The sequence below is a fragment of the Torulaspora delbrueckii genome, chromosome 5 (assembly GCF_000243375.1).
Source record: "Torulaspora delbrueckii CBS 1146 chromosome 5, complete genome".
Lineage (NCBI taxonomy): Eukaryota > Fungi > Ascomycota > Saccharomycetes > Saccharomycetales > Saccharomycetaceae > Torulaspora > Torulaspora delbrueckii.
Genome location: NC_016505.1, coordinates 407,900 through 426,751, shown reverse-complemented (window position 1 = coordinate 426,751; position 18,852 = coordinate 407,900). Strand labels below are relative to the sequence as shown.

The window sequence follows — 18,852 nt, the reverse complement described above, 5'->3', positions numbered from 1 at the left end:
GGCTTGCAGACGGTCACGAAAGAACTTGGTAGACCAGTTTGGGCTTTGTGCGGACATGTTCAGGTCAGATATGTCGTACTCCGATCAGATAGATCAACTGGCATCGAAATTTAATGATGAGTCTGCTTCCCTTCAAACTAGACATGCTGCTACTTCTGAGCTATGTGATTTATTGGAATTTATGAATACTCCTGAGAATTACCAGAGTTTTCTGAAAGTAGTGGCACCGGCTTTAGTTCAGCAGTTGAAAGTGGTTCCACCTTCTTTCAACTTAGCTTCTCCAGAACACAAGCTGAGAAACTCAATTTTGAACGTATTGAATAGATGTCCGATGAATTCAACTTTAGAACCTTACGTGGAAAGTATGCTTGAAGTTTTATTGGACAGTTTACCGAAAGAAAATGAAGAGAATGGTGTGCTATGCATGAAAGCACTCACATCTCTGTTTAAATCGTTCAAGGCCCTATTACAGAATAAAGTCGAAGAGTTTATTCAGATAATTATTCAAATATACAAGAATACTCCAGAATCCGTGAGGCAAACGTTTGATGAGAACTCCGATGCAATTTCTTCCGAGGATGAAATGAGAGATGATCAATCACTGAATGGTGATATGAATAGCAACGAAATCAACGAGGATGGTGACGTGAAGACTGAAGATCCCGGAACGGTTAAGGACTCCAGGTCGACGATGTATTCTTTCAAGATCCTGTCGGAATGTCCTATCACTATGGTTACACTTTATTCTTCGTATAAGCAACTGACGGGCACTTCACTTCCGCAGTTTACTCCGCTTGTGATGGACTTGCTAAATATGCAGGTCTCACAGCAGCAGAGGGCGCGTGAAGAAGCAGAGGCTAGAGGTGAGAGATTCACGTCGGTGTCGCCAGAGATCAAGAAGCGTGGCGCGTACTGTGAGTTCATCTTAGCACAGATAAAGGCAACTTCGTTCCTAGCGTACGTGTTTATCAGAGGTTACGCTTCCGATTTTTTACAAAATTGTGTTGGTTTCATACCAGACCTAATAATACGACTGTTGCAAGACTGTCCTTCGGAACTGTCATCCGCGAGGAAAGAACTATTGCATGCAACAAGGCATATTCTGTCTACCAACTATAAGAGGCTTTTTCTACCCAAGTTAGATTATTTGTTCGATGAAAAAGTGCTGATTGGAGTTGGTTTTACTACCCATGAGACCTTGCGCCCTTTAGCTTATAGTACAGTTGCTGATTTCATTCATAACGTCAGGGCAGAGCTGCAATTGGATGATATAGAAAAGACAATACGAATGTACACGGGCTACCTACTGGATCAATCTTTGGCACTTACAGTTCAAATAATGAGCGCAAAATTACTACTTAACTTGGTGGAGCGAATTCTGAAATTAGGCAAGGAAAATCCACAAGAGGCTCCAAGAGCTAAGAAACTTCTGATGATCATCATAGATGCCTATACTAATAGATTTAAGACATTAAATGGACAATATAATTCCATTATGAGACATCATAATCAATATGAAAAGGATAAAAATTCCAAGACAAAGAGAATCCAACAGGCTGCGATAACGAGTAACGAAGACACAGATAATTTTATGAAAGAAGTGTTACATTTCGAACCTGATGTACCGAATATTGAGGACCCAAATTCAGTTCAAGATTCCGAAGGTGATATTAAATTGAATGGCCAGGACACGAAGTCGGATGAAGTTGAACTTGAGTTACCTGATTTAAAAAACCACGCTCCATTACTCTTGACCCCAGTTGGAACTAGTGACCCCGTCAGGGACGCTTTTTACCTCTATCGCACCCTGATGTCGTTTTTGAAGACTATTATTCACGACCTGAAAGTCTTCAACCCACCACCAGCTGAATACACGATAACAAATCCTAAACTTTGGGTTTCTGTTTCGAGAGTGTTTTCCTATGAGGAAGTCGTGGTATTCAAGGATCTTTTCCATGAGTGTATAGTGGGTTTGAGGTTTTTCTCTAGTAATGCAGGTAAGCCTCTTCCTTCAGTCAAGAAACATTTTGATATAACAATGCCCAGCTTACCAGTTTCGGCCACAAAGGACGGAAGAGAATTAATGGACTACTTGGCATTCATGTTTATGCAGATGGATTCCTCGACATTCAATGAAATTATAGAGTCTGAGATGGAGTTCATGTACGAAAGTATGCTCCAAGATTCCGCACTGCTGCACATTGCACAGTCTTTCTTAACAAGCGAGATAACATCACCCAATTTTGCTGGTATACTGCTGCGGTTCCTGCAATCAAAATTAAAAGACCTTGGCAATGTGGATTTCAATAAATCAAACATTTTAATCAGACTTTTCAAACTCTCGTTTATGTCCGTCAATCTCTTCCCAAACCTTAACGAAATTGTATTACTTCCCCATCTAAATGATTTGATTTTGAGTTCCCTAGACTATTCGACAACGGCTGAAGAACCGCTGGTATATTTTTACCTAATAAGAACCCTTTTTAGGAGCATAGGTGGAGGCAGGTTTGAGAATCTTTACCGCTCGATAAAACCTATCCTACAAGTACTGCTGCAATCTCTGAATGGCATGATCTTAACCGCTCGTTTACCTCATGAACGTGAACTTTATGTGGAGCTTTGCATCACAGTGCCGGTACGCTTAAGCGTTCTTGCCCCCTTCCTCCCATACTTAATGAAACCTCTGGTTTACGCTTTGCAAGGGTATCCTGATTTGGTGTCACAAGGTTTACGAACACTCGAGTTATGTATTGATAATCTGACAGCTGAGTACTTTGACCCAATCGTTGAACCAGTGGTGGAAGATGTTACAAAATCGTTGTTCAAGCTACTTAAACCTCAACCTTTCAATCATACGATCAGTCATACAGCTGTCAGGATATTGGGAAAACTTGGGGGGCGTAATCGCCGCTTCCTCAAGTCAGCTTCTGACTTGAAAACAAAGGATGAGCTAGACCTTGAAATTAACGCAATGTTCAGGATTAATGGTATAATTGAAGAAGTTCCACTGTCCGTAACACCAGGTATCGAAGCGGCTCTCAACATCATCACAGATTATCGACTAGAGCTCAATTACAAGCAAAGCGCCTACAAATATTTGAAGTCAGTCCTCCTTCTCTTTATAAAATCATCCACGCATTTTCCTGAAAACTATGAACTATTAGTCGAGGCCGCTGTCAAAGCCTGCTCCCTTGAGAAGCTCGAGGCTGAGCCTGATTATTCTCCTGAGGCGATGAGAAATAGCAGCGAATTTTCAATACAGGAGGAATTACTTGTCAAGCTACTCGAATCCATCTTCTTTGCCACTTCGATACCGGAAATTAAGGACGAAGCAATGGAACTGATAAACCAAGTCACTGATCATTTCTGCCTGCTCCATGTAAATAACACGCTTTTACACAAGAGGAACTACAGCAGCATGTTCAACATAGACCTGAAACAGCCCGATGTCATGATAAACAACAACGTTCTGATGCGAGCTATCTCATCTTCCTTGTCAAGCTACATTGCTGATGTCAGAGAAGCTGCTGTCAGCACCATCATTCGAATCTACGACAAAAGCAAATTGATTTATGGAGAAGATTTGCTATATTCTCAGACACTGGTTGTAGATTCACTGAAAACTTTCATTCATCATTGTTACGAAGAAGCATTTTACGATAAACGGGCGGGTGTTCTAGGTATGAGCACCTTGATAGAAACAGTTGGAATTTCAACCCAGCTCCTGAAGAAGCTACAATTTGAATTAGTTGATGGATTGTTATTTGTCTTGAAAGACACTCCAGTACAAGCTCCCGCCATCATTTCCGAGAATGCTGAGAAATTGATGCTGTGCATCATCAAGAAAACGTGTGCCGATGTGAAGGAAGAGGACTTGAACTCAAAGACGTTACAAAACACCCTGACTGATATCGTTTGCGAATTGAGCAACGCCAATGAAGCGGTCAGAAAAGCTTGCCAAAGGTGTCTTGCCGCAGTATCAGAGACCACCAGCATCTCGGTCGTCAAATTGATGAATCGTTCCAAGAACCTTTTGTTGTCGCCCATTTTTGCTAAGCCTTTGAGGGCATTGCCCTTTTCCATGCAAATTGGTAATGTGGATGCTATAACATACTGTCTAGGCCTGCCAGATACATTTTTGACTTTCAATGAAGAGCTCTTCCGCTTACTCCAGGAGGCGATTGTACTTGCAGACGCAGAAGATGATTCACTTTCTACAATACAGAGAGCTACTGAATACCGCACCTCAGAACAGCTAGTCCAACTTAGGGTTGCATGCATCAAACTGCTCGCTTTCGCGCTTAAAAATGAAGAGTTTGCAGCTGCTCAGCAGGGAAATATTAGGTTCCGCATTCTCGCAGTCTTCTTTAAGACAATGCTGAAAAATTCTCCGGAGATTATCAATACAACGTATCAGGCATTGAAGGATGTTCTGGCCGAGAATTCGAGACTTCCAAAGGAATTATTACAAAATGGTTTGAAGCCTATGCTGATGAACTTGTCAGATCATCAGAAACTGACCGTTCATGGACTGGAGGCCCTTTCAAAGCTTCTGGAGCTTCTTATCGCTTACTTCAAGGTAGAAATAGGGAGAAAATTGCTTGACCACATGAATGCTTGGTGTAGAGTAGAGGTTTTGGACACCTTGTTCGGACATGACATTATCGAACAAACGCCTACAAAAATCGTCGTTCAAATTATCAATATATTTCATTTGCTGCCGCCTCAAGCCGACATGTTTCTCAATGATCTTCTACTCAAGGTCATGCTCTTGGAACGTAAGTTGAGACTTCAGCTAGATTCCCCCTTCCGCGTGCCACTGGCGAAATATCTCAATAGATTCCGTGGCCCAACGATGAAGTACTTCAAGAAAAATATGGCTTTGAGGCAATTGATCCTTTTCATGTGCAGTATTATTCAGAAGCCTGAGGCCAAAGAGTTGGCCGAAGACTTTGAAAATGAATTAGAAAGCTTTTATGAGTTTTACGTGAGCAGCATTCCAGCCAATCAAGTGCGAGTGGTAAGTTTCTTCACTAATATGGTAGATCTGTTTTCAACAATTGCGAACGTGAGAGGTAAAGATTGGATTAAGGACAAGAGAGAAATGATTTTCAAGTTGAAGGATATGCTAACCTTGACGTTAAAAACCATCAAAGAGAACAAATTTTACATTGATTATTTGCAACTCAACCAGGCGATAAGAAACTACCAAGAGCTTTACCTAAGCTTTATCAAGTTTTACCCAGACGAAAAGAATTTATTACTGGATTTCTTTGAGTTTGCGACAGTCAATGACATTACTTTATGTCACTCTTTCCATTCTTACATTTTTGATAATATCATTAGCACATCTGACAAGAAGCACCAAAGCGAGTATTTATGCGCTAGTATCGAGTTTGCCCTCAGTGACAGGTTATTAGAGGCGCAGGTTTTCGTTCTCAAAAACATTGTCAACGCAACCTTCATATATGAGGCGGTTCGCTTCAATTCATTGACAGGTAGTACTGACGGGAACCAGAAACCGGAGTGGCTAGAGCTTCTTCACGAAAAGGTTTGGACTAGATCGAATGAAGTAATACTGAATAATGTTGCAGGCCAGTACGACGTCTACAGGTTTGAGTTGCTACAACTATCCGCAATATTTATCAAATGGGCTCCTGACCTTATTTCAGATTTCAAAAAAGATGTCATTAAGTTCAATTGGCACTTTATCAAACTCGAGGACATACTGGTCAAGCAGGCAGCTTACATGACTATTGCATCCTTCATTTCAAGGTTTGAATTTCCTATCCGAGTGGTGACGCAGGTATTTGTTGCAATTTTAAGATGCTCGCAAGCAGAAGCAAGATTCCTAGCTCGCCAATCATTAGATATCCTTGCACCTGTTATACACAAACGTATGGATGAAGCAGGAACACCTAACACTTGGGTTAATTGGGTGAAGAGAGTTCTTTTCGAGAACAACTCAGCACAGAACAATACATTGTATCAGTTCTTGATCAATCACCCAGATTTATTTTTTGATTCCAGAGATCTCTTCATGTCTCACATCATTGTTCACATGAGCAAAGTGACATTCATGTCGAACAGCACTCCTGAGAATCATACGCTTGCGATTGATTTAGCTTCACTAGTTCTCTACTGGGAAGACAAAGCACTAGAAATTAAAAGCGTGAAAAAAGAGAGTGGCGAAGATGCTGATGTTGACATGGGCACTGAAAATGAGGTTGAAACAAACGTAGACGAGAAGCAACCGGCTAAGTCCAATCTGGTTATTGAATACTCCGTGCCAATGAATCTCCGCGAGACATGTGTTGCTTTCCTCATACGGTATATCTGTTCCAGCAACCATAGAGCTTCTGAATCAGAACTAGGCTTAAGGGCACTCAAAATTTTATCGAGTTTCTTGTCCGAAAGGCACTGGCCAAATGTGAACGTGAAGCTCTTTTACTTCGAAAAATTTTTGATGTATCAGGACCTGGGTTCAGAGAACATTTTATACTATTGCATGAATGCTCTTGATGTGTTGTATGTTTTCTTCAAGAACAAATCGGCTAAGTGGATCATGGAGAATTTGACTACGATCCAGAATCTTTTGGATAAATGCTTGCGGGTAGACCACCATGATATTCAAGAGGCCTTACAAAAGGTTTTGGCCGTCATTCTGAAGTCAATTAAAGAAGAAGAGGTGATTGCGGAGGTCGAGGAAGAGACCCCAGGTAAGATGTTCATAAAAACACTAACAACAACCATCGAGCAGGATCTACAGGGCACCTCATCGGTTGCTGCAGGTATCATGCTTGTATGGACCTTGTTTATGGTGTTCCCACAAACCGTTGACCCTTTATTGGGATCAATTATGAGAACGTTCAGTAAACTGTGCAAAGATCATTTGAGCACTTCACAACCAAAAGACGCCACTGGCGTGGAGGAAGCTAGGATCACCACTGGTTTATTAGAAAAACTCCTATGTTTACTTTCACTGAAAGTGTCTGTCCTTGGAGACTCACGTCGTCCATTCCTATCGACAGTAGCTCTTTTGATCGATCGTTCAATGGATCAGAACTTTCTGAGGAAGATTGTTACCATATCCAGAAATTGGGTCTTCAATAATGAAATTTTCCCCACTGTCAAAGAGAAAGCAGCCATCTTAACCAAGATGTTAGCTTTCGAGGTTCGGGGCGAACCATCATTGTCAAAGCTATTCTACGAAATAATTCTCGATTTGTTTGACCAAGAACATTTCAACAACACCGAAATTACGGTGAGGATGGAACAACCATTTCTGGTTGGCACTAGAGTGAAGGACCAGACGATAAGGAGAAAGTTCATGACAATACTGGATAACAGCTTGGATAGGGATGTTAAGGAGAGACTGTACTACGTCCTTCGAGATCAGAATTGGGAATTTATAGCTGATTATCCATGGTTGAACCAAGCATTGCAGCTTTTGTATGGTTCTTTCGTTAAGGACTATACTTTAACTTTGATCGATGTTTACAGCTTATCCACCCCAGCAACCCTCAAAGAATTCCTACCAAAAAACATCCTCGTTCCAACAGAGTCTGAGAACTCAGGTTTGTCCTCATTCATCAAATCCCATATTGCATCCTTTGAAAATTTATGTGATGTTAAGGCTGCAGATATTTTTGAACCACTGATCGAACTATTCTACGAGGATTCCGAAGTCATTCACAAAACCTGGGTAAGCGTATTTCCTCAGGCATACAGATGTATTCCCCGCAATGAGAAGTATGGATTTGTCCGATCCTTGATAACGCTTCTGTCGAAACAATATCACTCCAGGCAGATAACGTCTAAGAACAATGTCGTCAGTATGCTGTTGGACTCCATAAGCAGAGTTGATTCTTTAGAACTTCCTCCACATCTCGTCAAATATCTTGCGATTTCGTACAACTCCTGGTATCAGTGCATAAAGATTCTGGAGGCCATTCCAATAAACACCTCCATCGACAACACCAAAATCATTGAAGCAAACGAGGACGCGCTTTTGGAGCTCTACGTCAATTTACAAGAGGAAGATATGTTTCATGGATTATGGAGAAGAAGAGCAAAGTACACTGAAACAAACGTTGCACTATCGTATGAACAGGCAGGCCTCTGGGACAAAGCTCAACAGCTCTACGAAGTTGCCCAAATTAAGGCTCGTAGTGGAGCACTTCCTTACTCAGAGTCTGAGTATGCCTTATGGGAGGACAATTGGATTCTTTGTGCCGAAAAACTGCAAAATTGGGATATATTGACTGAACTTGCAAAACATGAAGGGTTCACCGATTTGCTTCTAGAGTGTGGATGGAGGGTAGCTGATTGGAGTGCCGATAGGGAAGCTCTCGAGCAATCAGTAAAGAGCGTCATGGATGTTCCAACACCACGTAGACAAATGTTCGAGACATTCTTGGCACTTCAAAATTTCGCTGACACCAGGAAGGGCGATCAAGAGGTAAGGCGGTTCTGCGACGAGGGTATACAATTGAGTCTCCATAAGTGGGCATCATTGCCAGAAAGGTATACACCTGCACACAAATGGCTCTTGCACGGGTTTCAGCAATACATCGAATTTTTGGAAGCAACTCAAGTCTACGCCAACTTACATTCAACTACAGTTCAAAATCTGGATGTCAAAGCCCAAGAAGTTAAGCGGGTGTTACAGGCCTGGAGAGATCGTCTTCCAAATATATGGGACGATGTCAATATGTGGAACGATTTGGTCACATGGAGACAGCACGCATTTCAGGTTATAAACAGTGCTTATTTGCCTTTGATTCCAGCTCTACAGCAATCCAGTAGTAATAGTAACGTCAATACGCACGCGTATCGGGGCTATCATGAGATTGCTTGGGTGATCAATAGGTTTGCTCATGTTGCTCGTAAGCATAATATGCCTGATGTCTGCATAAGCCAGCTGGCGCGCATATACACGTTGCCTAACATTGAAATTCAAGAGGCCTTCCTCAAACTGCGCGAACAAGCCAAATGTCATTACCAAAATATGAATGAGCTGACAACTGGGTTAGACGTGATTAGTAACACCAATCTGGTATATTTCGGCACTGTCCAGAAAGCAGAATTCTTTACGCTAAAGGGTATGTTCTTGTCCAAGTTGAGAGCTCACGACGAAGCAAATCAGGCTTTCGCCACTGCAGTTCAAATCGATCTAAACCTGGCCAAGGCCTGGGCACAATGGGGATTCTTTAATGATCGTCGTTTGTCGGAAGAACCTAATAATATCAGTTTCGCAAGTAACGCTATCAGCTGTTATCTACAAGCTGCAGGTTTGTACAAAAATGCCAAGACAAGAAAGCTGTTGTGTAGGATCTTGTGGTTAATCAGTATGGATGATTCGTCTGGCTCGCTAACTAACGCGTTTGAGTCTTTCCGTGGCGAGATACCAGTGTGGTACTGGATAACATTTATTCCTCAACTGTTAACATCACTCTCTCACAAAGAAGCAAACATGGTGCGCCAAATACTAATCCGCATTGCCAAGAGTTATCCACAGGCACTGCACTTCCAGTTGCGTACAACTAAGGAAGATTTTGCTGTGATACAGCGACAGACGATGGCAGTCATGGGAGAGAGAAATGAAAATCAATCTCAAAACGGAAGTCAGAACAATGGTCCACGCCAACCTTGGGAGCATTTGCAGGAGCTGAATAATATCTTAAAAACAGCATACCCACTATTAGCATTGTCTCTCGAGTCATTGGTCGCTCAAATAAATGAGCGCTTTAAAACCAGCACTGACGAGGATTTATTCCGGTTGATCAATGTATTACTAATTGATGGAACTTTCAATTATAATCGTCTTCCATTTCCTAGAGGCAAACCTAAGCTCCCTGCAAATACAGAAACGAACCTCATTCGGTTCTCAGAAACATTGCTAGCACCCCATATAAGGCCTAAATTCAATGCGGACTTTATCGATAGTAAACCTGACTTTGAAACATACATCAAGAGGCTAAGATACTGGCGTAAACGTTTGGAAAATAAACTTGACAGGGCACCAAAGGTTGAAAACCTGGAAAAACTATGCCCTCATTTGAGCAACTTCCATCATCAAAAATTCGAGGAAATCGAAATACCAGGTCAGTATCTGCTAAACAAAGACAGCAATATGCATTTCGTGAAGATTGCAAGGTTCTTGCCTCGTTTGGACTTTGTTAGAGGTACCCACTCCTCGTACAGGAGGCTGATAATCCGTGGCAGTGATGGTGGACTACACTACTTTGCTGTACAATACCCGTCGGTGCGTCACTCGAGGCGTGAAGAACGGATGTCTCAATTATTCAGACTCTTCAATCGGTCGTTGTCAAAGAATGTTCAAACTAGAAGTCGTGACGTCGAGTTTACTTTACCTATTGCGGTGCCATTGTCTCCCCAAGTCCGGCTAATGAATGACAATCCAGCATACAAGACATTACATCAAATCTACGATCAATACTGTGCTAAGAAAAATATGGACCCTGACACCATTCAAGACTTTGTGACAGAGCAACTGAATATTGCTCATGACAAAGCTCTACCGACTCCAGATCTCACTGTTGTCAAGGTTGAGATTTTCAGTTCCATTCAATCTATGTTTTTGCCTACTACAGTTCTGACAGATTACTTTATGGCATTGTTCAGTCAATTCGAAGATTTCTGGCTCTTCAGAAAGCAATTTGCCTCTCATTATGGTGCTTTTGTGTTCATGACCTATATGATGATGATAAACAATCGGACTCCTCATAAGATACACGTGGATGAAAGGTCAGGCAATGTGTTTACTTTAGAGATGTTGCCTTCAAGGTATCCATATGAAAGAGTGAAACCGCTCATGAAAACCCAAGACCTAAATCTACCTCTTGATGCTCCAATCTTCCACAATAACGAACCAGTGCCTTTTAGACTAACTCCAAATATTCAGAAGCTCATTGGTGATTCTGCTTTGGAAGGTATATTTGCCGTGGATATGTTTGCCATTTCGCGCGCTTTAATGGAGCCAGACAATGAGTTGAACACATACCTGACATTGTTCATTCGCGATGAAGTGATCTCTTGGTTCAGTAATTTACACCGTCCAATTGCTGAGAACCCTCAACTACGGGAGATGATTCAAACAAACGTGGACTTGATCATCAGGAAAGTTGCTCAACTTGGTCATTTGAGTTCAAATCCTGCGGTCACAACCCAGTTCATTCTAGATTGTATCAGTTCTGCTGTCAATCCAAGAAACTTGGCTAAAACCGACTTGAACTATCTTCCATGGTTCTAGTATATTAAAATTTCAAATAATTATATAATGACTTCTCGAATTTAGATATAGGATTAGTCGAATCTTCAACACCATCTTTAATCCAAACTCCATAGGCTCCCATCGAATTGGCCATGATGATATCAGTAAATAATCTATCCCCCACCACAGCGACTTCTGAAGGTGAATTTGCTACTTTATTTTCAACGAAGTACTGCATAATCTCGTCTTTACACCCCGGTTTCTTAACCGCATGTCTAAGCACTGAAACGCCAGTAACTGCTTCCAGCTTTTTAGCCTGCTCGTAATCCAAATCATCACTCGAGCCGGCAGTATTGCTAACAATCAAGAGTTTCTTTCCCGGGTACTGTTGCTTTAGAGATTGCCATTTTTCAAGATAAGTTGGCCATACTTTATCATCTTTGGGATAGGCAAAACAGTTATCCTTGTCTAAAACTACAGCTTTAATATTGGAATTTATAGGCAGTGGAAGATCATTGAAAGTCGGCACCGTAAGTTGCGGCATACAGAGCCTTGGATTCCAAAGGAGGCGGAAAACATTTAAAGTTCCACTAACGTTCATCAACGATAAGGACCAGAAGCCAAGCCTAACAAGTAGCTATTCTTTCTTTTCATTTGAGAGTTAACTGAAAAGATATCTTGATTTAATGTTCCAATTTACCCGGTTTGTCCTCGTTGTGAGTCGAACCTGCTGAATTGGCTAAACGCTTGTCTTGTTTAAGCTCAGCAGGGCTCTTGTCCGGCTTGGATGATGGTCTTGCCCTGGTTTTGATGGTCTCCTTTCTCGGGATAACAAACTGCAGCAGAAGAAAGCCAAACAGAGAGGTGAAAATTAGTTTCAACAAGTCGTAATTCTCTGCAATAAATTGGGAATCAAATACGGATAGATATGGTGCTTCAGCCTTGGCAAATTTTGGACGTGGTGGATTGAAATTGCGAGGGGCCCGGAGATCGTGATCATTCTTCTCTATCTCTTGCATCATGGAAGAATCACGGAAAATCTCTGGAAATATTGGAGTTGAATCATCTACAACAAGGTTGCCAGGTTCGATAGCCGTGTACACTATCGTTTGAGCAGGTGATGGGACTTGAGCAAGGACTGTTCTTAGAAATTTGTCGAAGTCTGAGATGGCCTTGCGACGAAGTTCTGGATGCTCTGGTAAAATTGGATAATCTATGCGGATGACCCTCTTAGCAGTGTCGATATATTCCTCAAAACCGTTTGTCTTGTTTCCCTCAACGCTGATAAATTTATCAATTTTGCATTCCCCGTTAACGTAGTTAATCAATTGGTTGAAGGTATCATTCGAAGGTAGCTGGACACTTTCAAAATCCAAAGCAGTGGAAGCCGAATATATGTACCTTTGGAGGCTGATGAACTCTTTTTTATAAGTCGAAAAATCCTGCTTTCTAAGACCAGGTTGGTTAATGAACACATACGCATCAGAATTGCATTGGCCAAGTAACTCCTTCGAAATCACCGAAAACCTCTCTAGCGAAAGGCTTTCCACTGCATCGATCTCCTCACGATACCCTATAATTCCGGGGGAGCTACCAAATCAGTTAGTCGTCAGTCAAACGTCAATGATCATAATGAATCAGAGTTTCACATACAGTTTGTAGGAGAACAAAATCGCCGGTACGGTAGCTTGCTTAGCTAGCGCAAAACCAAGCAGGTTTAACAAAACTGAAACAATAAGCATAACGGGAGTTCTTAATCGCACCAGATTGATATCAACCAGATCCGAGGGCAGCCGGCGGTGGTCGAATATATGGTTGATCTTCCAGTTTCGTGTCCGTCAACGGTGATGGTAGGTGTCAATAATTCTGAATAATAAGTAGTATTATATCAAATATTTACAAGAATTTCTAGATGAGCCTGCTCATTGATTTGTTGGCCAGGTTTTCAACTAAATCAATAACTTCCAGCAGTGGCTTTTCACTGTCACATGCGTAACTCCCAGAGTCTTCAAACTCGCTACTTCCTTCGAGAAACAACGTATCATCGTTGACTTCTGTTGATGGATTATCTATTTCGTCCAGCAGAGACATGTCAAAGTTCCTTGGATATTCCCAACCGTTGTCTCTGATGGCTTTTATCAGTAGCTTGTGTTTGATGTCGAATCTCGCCTGTAAAATCTTGTCATACCATGACCTAGCTTCGACTAGATTATTCAATTCTAAAAATCTGAGAATCATGGCAATACAAAACCTCAGGCGTAATGCCACGCCATTTGATTGCATGAGGTAGAGCAAATTGGAAAGTTCCATCTGTGAAATATGATTGTTTTTATAGGTTACCAACGAGAATGGGCAGATTTTGGAAGTTATTCTAACATTAGAGGCAAAACTATGGGAATAAAAATCGGTGAGCACTTCATAAGCCAGTTTAGGGTTTGACAACTCGAGACGAATATTGTGAAGAAAGACGGACAGTATCCCAGTATCATGTTTTACACCTTTGAACTTTTTGAGACGAAGAGCCTTCGTGTAGTTCTTGTAGAGATCGAGTAGGAAATTTTGGTACTCTTCAAGTCCCATTATCCTTGCATTAGTGAATAATATCACTCTGTAAAACTCTGTCAGGACCGCATGCGAAGGGATTTCGTCAATCTGTAAGGACTTTGGGAGTAGCTCTTCCTGGGCTTTTGTCTCGGCACTCAATACCTTTTCTGGTAATACTTGGGGACTTTGATGGAACACAGCACCCCATATACCCAACTCGTTGAGAAGCTGACCAGTTTTCTCATTTTTGAATGCTGAAAGAACGTATTGACAAGTCAGTTTCGGGTCATTAAAAGACCTTAAAGAAGACATTAACTCAACGATAACCCGCTCATTGAAATTTCGATCTTTGTCGATGCATACTTTCTGTATGATCCCTATGAAACGGAACACTTCCTCCTGAAGACCCTTTTGCCGCAACAATTTTAGAACAAAATTCAAAGATCGTTGCAAGAGTCGCGATGCCACGTTAGAGTCATCCAGCAATCCTACTCTCTGCATGTGCTTCAATTGAATGGCAAATGCCTCTAGAAACATCTGAGTGTTCCCTGTCTGTGCAAGGTAATACAGAAGTGTGTTGCTGAAATGAATAAAGAGTACTCTGTTCGATCTTGACTGACTTTGCGGTGATTTGAGCAGCTCCATCTTATGCAACAACGCTGCCAAGTATATTTTGATAAACCTAAAGTCTTTGCCGTTCAATATCTTATTGACAAGAATAATCATTGAACCAAAGCTGTAAAGTTTACTGAACTTGTTGTGGAAAGTAACTCGATGCGCCTCATCATGTAAAAATAATTGAAATGTTGCCAACTGCAGTTCCATCTCTGAACCTTGCATTAACCTCTTGGTAAATTTTCGAACGTGAGGACAGGAGGACAGGTGTATATCACTCTTGATCAAAAAGTAGAAATGATCAAAACTCTCTGCTCTCGGCAGGTTATCCCAAAACCACTTATGAACATCGTCACTAATAATAAAACCATCTTTTTTCGCAGCCTCAGGGTATAGATCATGTTGCAATGATATTATTCGATAAAGTCTCACCTTTTTGTCCTCAATAGATATATCTCTATTCTCAATGGTGGTCTTTAGGGCCTTTGTGAATGATAGATACTGTTTAGGACCTAACTTTCGGTACATTGACATTTCAAAAAGCATCGGATCCGTGACAGCATTTTTCAATCTTGAGTTTACCGCTTCATATGACAAGCTAAACTTGCGTATAAGTTTATTTCTCACTTTTCTTAGATCATGCCCACTCTCCAGCTCATCGATTAATTGACCAAGCTGTGAGGCTTGTGTGGACCCTGGTTTGCATATCTCTCGAACAGTTGTACTTCCTATCAACTGGAAAGTCTCTTCCAGCTGAGGAGCAGGGAGTTGTCCAGCCATCTTTTTAGGACCGATACTACACGCATTTCGCAGCTGATTTATTCCTAAAACACATCTGAACTTCAGCATCTCTAGCAATTGCCTCTCATTAACTGCATCAGACCTCCTCAATGCCACGATGGACTGTTCAATGGCTATTAATGGGCTCTTGACAAAACAGCTTTCAATCTCATCGAGCCGTGAAATTTCATCACGTCCTGGACGACGCGCATAGTAAGTTTAGGATTAAGTTTGACACATTTTAACACTTATTGGCCACTCTCACCAATCCTTGGTGGGCTATTGCAGGCTAGATCGTTCAGTTTGTAGCCTAGCGGTATTCTGGTTCCCTATAAGCTCCTTGGTTGAACGGAAAAATTGGCATCAGGAGCATACATTGCAATGAGGAGACCGAGCGGTACCGAAGCAGGGACCAGATCAGCTTCCCACAGAGTAGAGCAGGATGTTGGATCTATCTTCAAGAGGACTGAGATTATTGGACGTGGTAAATTTGGGGTTGTTTATAAGGGTTACCATAGCAGAACAAAACAAGTGTTTGCGATTAAAGTACTAAACTTGGATTCCGATGAGGACGAGGTTGAGGATGTTCAACGAGAAGTGCAGTTTCTGGCTTCTATGAAGCAGGTTCCCAATATTACACAGTACTATGGGTCGTATTTAAAAGATACTACACTCTGGATTATTATAGAATATTGTGCCGGAGGGTCTCTGCGTACATTGTTACGTCCCGGTAAGATTGATGAGAAGTACATTGGTGTAATCATGCGTGAGTTGCTTATTGCATTGAAGTTCATTCATAGGGATAATGTTATACACAGGGATCTGAAGGCTGCAAATGTGCTCATCACAAATGATGGTCAAGTGAAGCTTTGTGATTTTGGTGTGGCGGCGCAGTTGAACCAGTCAAACTCTAGGAGACATACTATGGCTGGTACACCGTACTGGATGGCACCAGAAGTGATAATGGAAGGTGTTTATTACGATACAAAGGTTGACATCTGGTCACTTGGTATTACCACCTATGAAGCAGCAACGGGAAATCCTCCTTACTGTGAAGTTGAAGCTTTACGAGCGATGCAATTGATCACTAAATCTAAGCCGCCCAGATTAGAGGGCAGATCGTATTCGCCACTCCTCAAGGAGTTCATTGCATTATGTCTTGATGAAGATCCTAAGGAAAGGTTATCTGCCGAAGAGCTTCTAAAGACTAAATTTATCAAGGCGCATAAGGCTACCCCTACGACACTTTTGAAGCAGCTGATTTCAAGGTATTTATTGTTCAGGGATAACAACAAATCAGCACGAGAGAGTATATTCCTTCCGGATGATTATCAAAAAGTCGACGAGAAGAAGCCTGAAAAGGATGAAACCTCTGGCGAGAAAACGCAAGATGATACTAAGGACGCAGACGTCGATGTTAAATGGGATTTCGACTCTCTCAGCTCTTCTGATTATATTATGGAGAATGATATTGATATGGAGGAAATACCTGAAGGTTGTAATAATGATTGGACAAGTCCTCAACACGATCGGTATAACTACGCGTATCCAGAAGAAGATCAATTCTATTACTACCCAACAAATCCTAACGGCAAGATATTTCAAGGTACTACAATGGGCAAAACTCAACAGGGTACTATGGTTCAAAATACCACCTTAAATGCACCACTCTCACGTACCAATAACTTCACTAGTAAATTGGCAAAGAGTGGGCGAACTAACCCGACGGCCAGTACTGGGACGTACAAGAATTCTACTGGCACAAATAAGAAACCAGAGGCAAGGCTGCCGAAGAAACTTTTAGAGCTTTTTGAAACTAATGAAGTAATCAGCGAAGAGGCATCTACAGATCCTGAACTACCTAGGATGAATAGGAACTTATCACACTTGCATATGGGGTCTTTACCAGAAGACTCCGTTAGTCAACCCATTTCGGATGTCAATGCAAAACGTCCACCGGCCCACTTGATTAACAATGGTGCATTTTATAGTCAAAGCACACCTGCATTACCAGTTCTTCAGACAAAATTTAGCAAATCAGTGAAAGGACCTCCAAGTGCCGTGACCACAGCGCCAACACCTATCGAGATAGAGATTCCAGAAGAGCTTCCAACCAGCACAATACCGACGCCATCTAGTACGGAGGCTATCACGGGCTTGCAAACGAAACCCAGGTCATCCACTGTTTCGACACCAGGTCCAGTTCCATATCAGAAAGGCCCTGGCTTATCTAGAAGGCTCACGGTTGGTACTGCTGCAGGAACTGCTGCCACGAGTAGAGTAGGAGAAGAACAGACCAAAAAAATTAATAATGGTACGAGCACCAATTTCGAATCCAGCGTTCCACCTGCAGTTAAGTATCTCACAGACACTCCATCACCTCACAAACTATATTCGAGCCATGTAACCTCGCCAACAAGAAGGCTCGGAAACTCGCCCACAGGTGGAACCGCTCCACCACCTATGATGAAGGCTATGGGGAACCATGGAGATAACAAAGAGCCATTTTTGCAGCCTTTGAACACTACAACTAACTCGAACAGTGAAGTTATCAATTCAAAACCGGACAAAGAGACCAGTAGAGTAAACAGGGATTTCAAGAGGAACAATCCAAATTTGAAACTTCAAATGCCACTGCCAACTACTGTAGCACCACACAAGCTTCTAGATCCTCCTACCGTAGCAGCTACGGCCAATAACAGTAATGCAGCACCAGAGCTCATCAACCAGTTTGGCTTCAATACGAGCACTGCATCGAATATCCCAGTATCGATGACTCCGATCAATGAAAAGCACATCGACTGGGGAACCAAACCAAAGAGGGTCCATAGCATTTCAAACAGAAAGAATTCGCAGACCGTTGACGGAATCACGTCTACATTAGCCTCCGGCTCACTATCAAACGGTGCAAATGCCGTCCAGGCTCCTTTAGCGATGAACCAGGGACCTTTGAGTAGCTCTAGTGTCAACGTTGCATCTATGTTCAGCACAAACAACGTATCTGCCAATAATATTCCTGCTTCAAGTTCTCAACCATCTCTGGTACCTCAAGCTTCTAGTGCGACTGTTGTCACTACGAACTCTAATGCTAATGCCAATACAGTGACCTCCGCAGTAGCTCCAACGAACACACTAATGCAGCCACCACCGGCAACGCTGAACATGGACCTATTTATTGATGTTGACACTGGCGCAATGGACTCTAACAGGTGGACTGACAAGAAACCGCGCGTCTTACAAGAACTCGAAGCACTCTTACAGATGTTCGAAGAAGGTCTACCGGTGATAGAGAACGCCCTCAAGAAGCAATTGAAGTCGGACGAGCTGGTAGCAGCCGATCACTGACCATCGAGGTGTTTATAGACTTTTCAATGGTAAGTAAGCTAAACAAAATATTTGCATGATTTATAGCAGCTACGCTATAACAAAAAAGTCCTACTGGAACCAAAATTACCAGCTACTCAATGCAACATCAACAGCATACTGATAAACATCTCAAGATGCCTCTATACATTAATTCAAGGTCTCGTCAATCAATGTATTTTTATTTCTTCGAAGACTTCGCTGCCGGGTAAAAACTTGCCAAGAAACGAAGTGCTTCTCATTACAATACAATAAACACACACACAATCAGCTTTTAGGACTCTTATAGGCAGTCTTGCAGCCTTAAGAAGCAG

The 18,852-nt window shown here is 41.9% G+C and overlaps 5 protein-coding genes across 5 annotated transcripts; 2 read left to right on the top strand and 3 right to left on the bottom strand.

The window, feature by feature from the left end:
- Nucleotides 1–70: 70 nt before the first annotated feature.
- Nucleotides 71–11,275, top strand: TRA1 (histone acetyltransferase TRA1; the record flags this gene model as incomplete). The annotated part of the gene is made up of 1 exon (XM_003681628.1): nucleotides 71–11,275. One exon carries the CDS (start codon nucleotides 71–73, stop codon nucleotides 11,273–11,275), a length of 11,205 nt encoding a protein of 3,734 aa, XP_003681676.1.
- A 4-nt stretch (nucleotides 11,276–11,279) lies between these two features.
- On the bottom strand, nucleotides 11,280–11,837 carry GEP4 (phosphatidylglycerophosphatase; the record flags this gene model as incomplete). Its single annotated transcript, XM_003681627.1, has 1 exon — nucleotides 11,280–11,837. The coding sequence occupies one exon, from the start codon at nucleotides 11,835–11,837 to the stop codon at nucleotides 11,280–11,282; it is 558 nt and encodes a 185-aa protein (XP_003681675.1).
- An 82-nt stretch (nucleotides 11,838–11,919) lies between these two features.
- Nucleotides 11,920–12,978, bottom strand: BIG1 (Big1p; the record flags this gene model as incomplete). Its single annotated transcript, XM_003681626.1, has 2 exons — nucleotides 11,920–12,826; nucleotides 12,890–12,978. 2 exons carry the CDS (start codon nucleotides 12,976–12,978, stop codon nucleotides 11,920–11,922), a joined length of 996 nt encoding a protein of 331 aa, XP_003681674.1.
- Nucleotides 12,979–13,144: 166 nt separating this feature from the next.
- ATP22 (Atp22p) lies at nucleotides 13,145–15,244 on the bottom strand (the record flags this gene model as incomplete). Its single annotated transcript, XM_003681625.1, has 1 exon — nucleotides 13,145–15,244. One exon carries the CDS (start codon nucleotides 15,242–15,244, stop codon nucleotides 13,145–13,147), a length of 2,100 nt encoding a protein of 699 aa, XP_003681673.1.
- A 312-nt stretch (nucleotides 15,245–15,556) lies between these two features.
- On the top strand, nucleotides 15,557–18,520 carry KIC1 (putative serine/threonine protein kinase KIC1; the record flags this gene model as incomplete). Its single annotated transcript, XM_003681624.1, has 1 exon — nucleotides 15,557–18,520. One exon carries the CDS (start codon nucleotides 15,557–15,559, stop codon nucleotides 18,518–18,520), a length of 2,964 nt encoding a protein of 987 aa, XP_003681672.1.
- Between the last annotated feature and the right edge of the window lie 332 nt (nucleotides 18,521–18,852).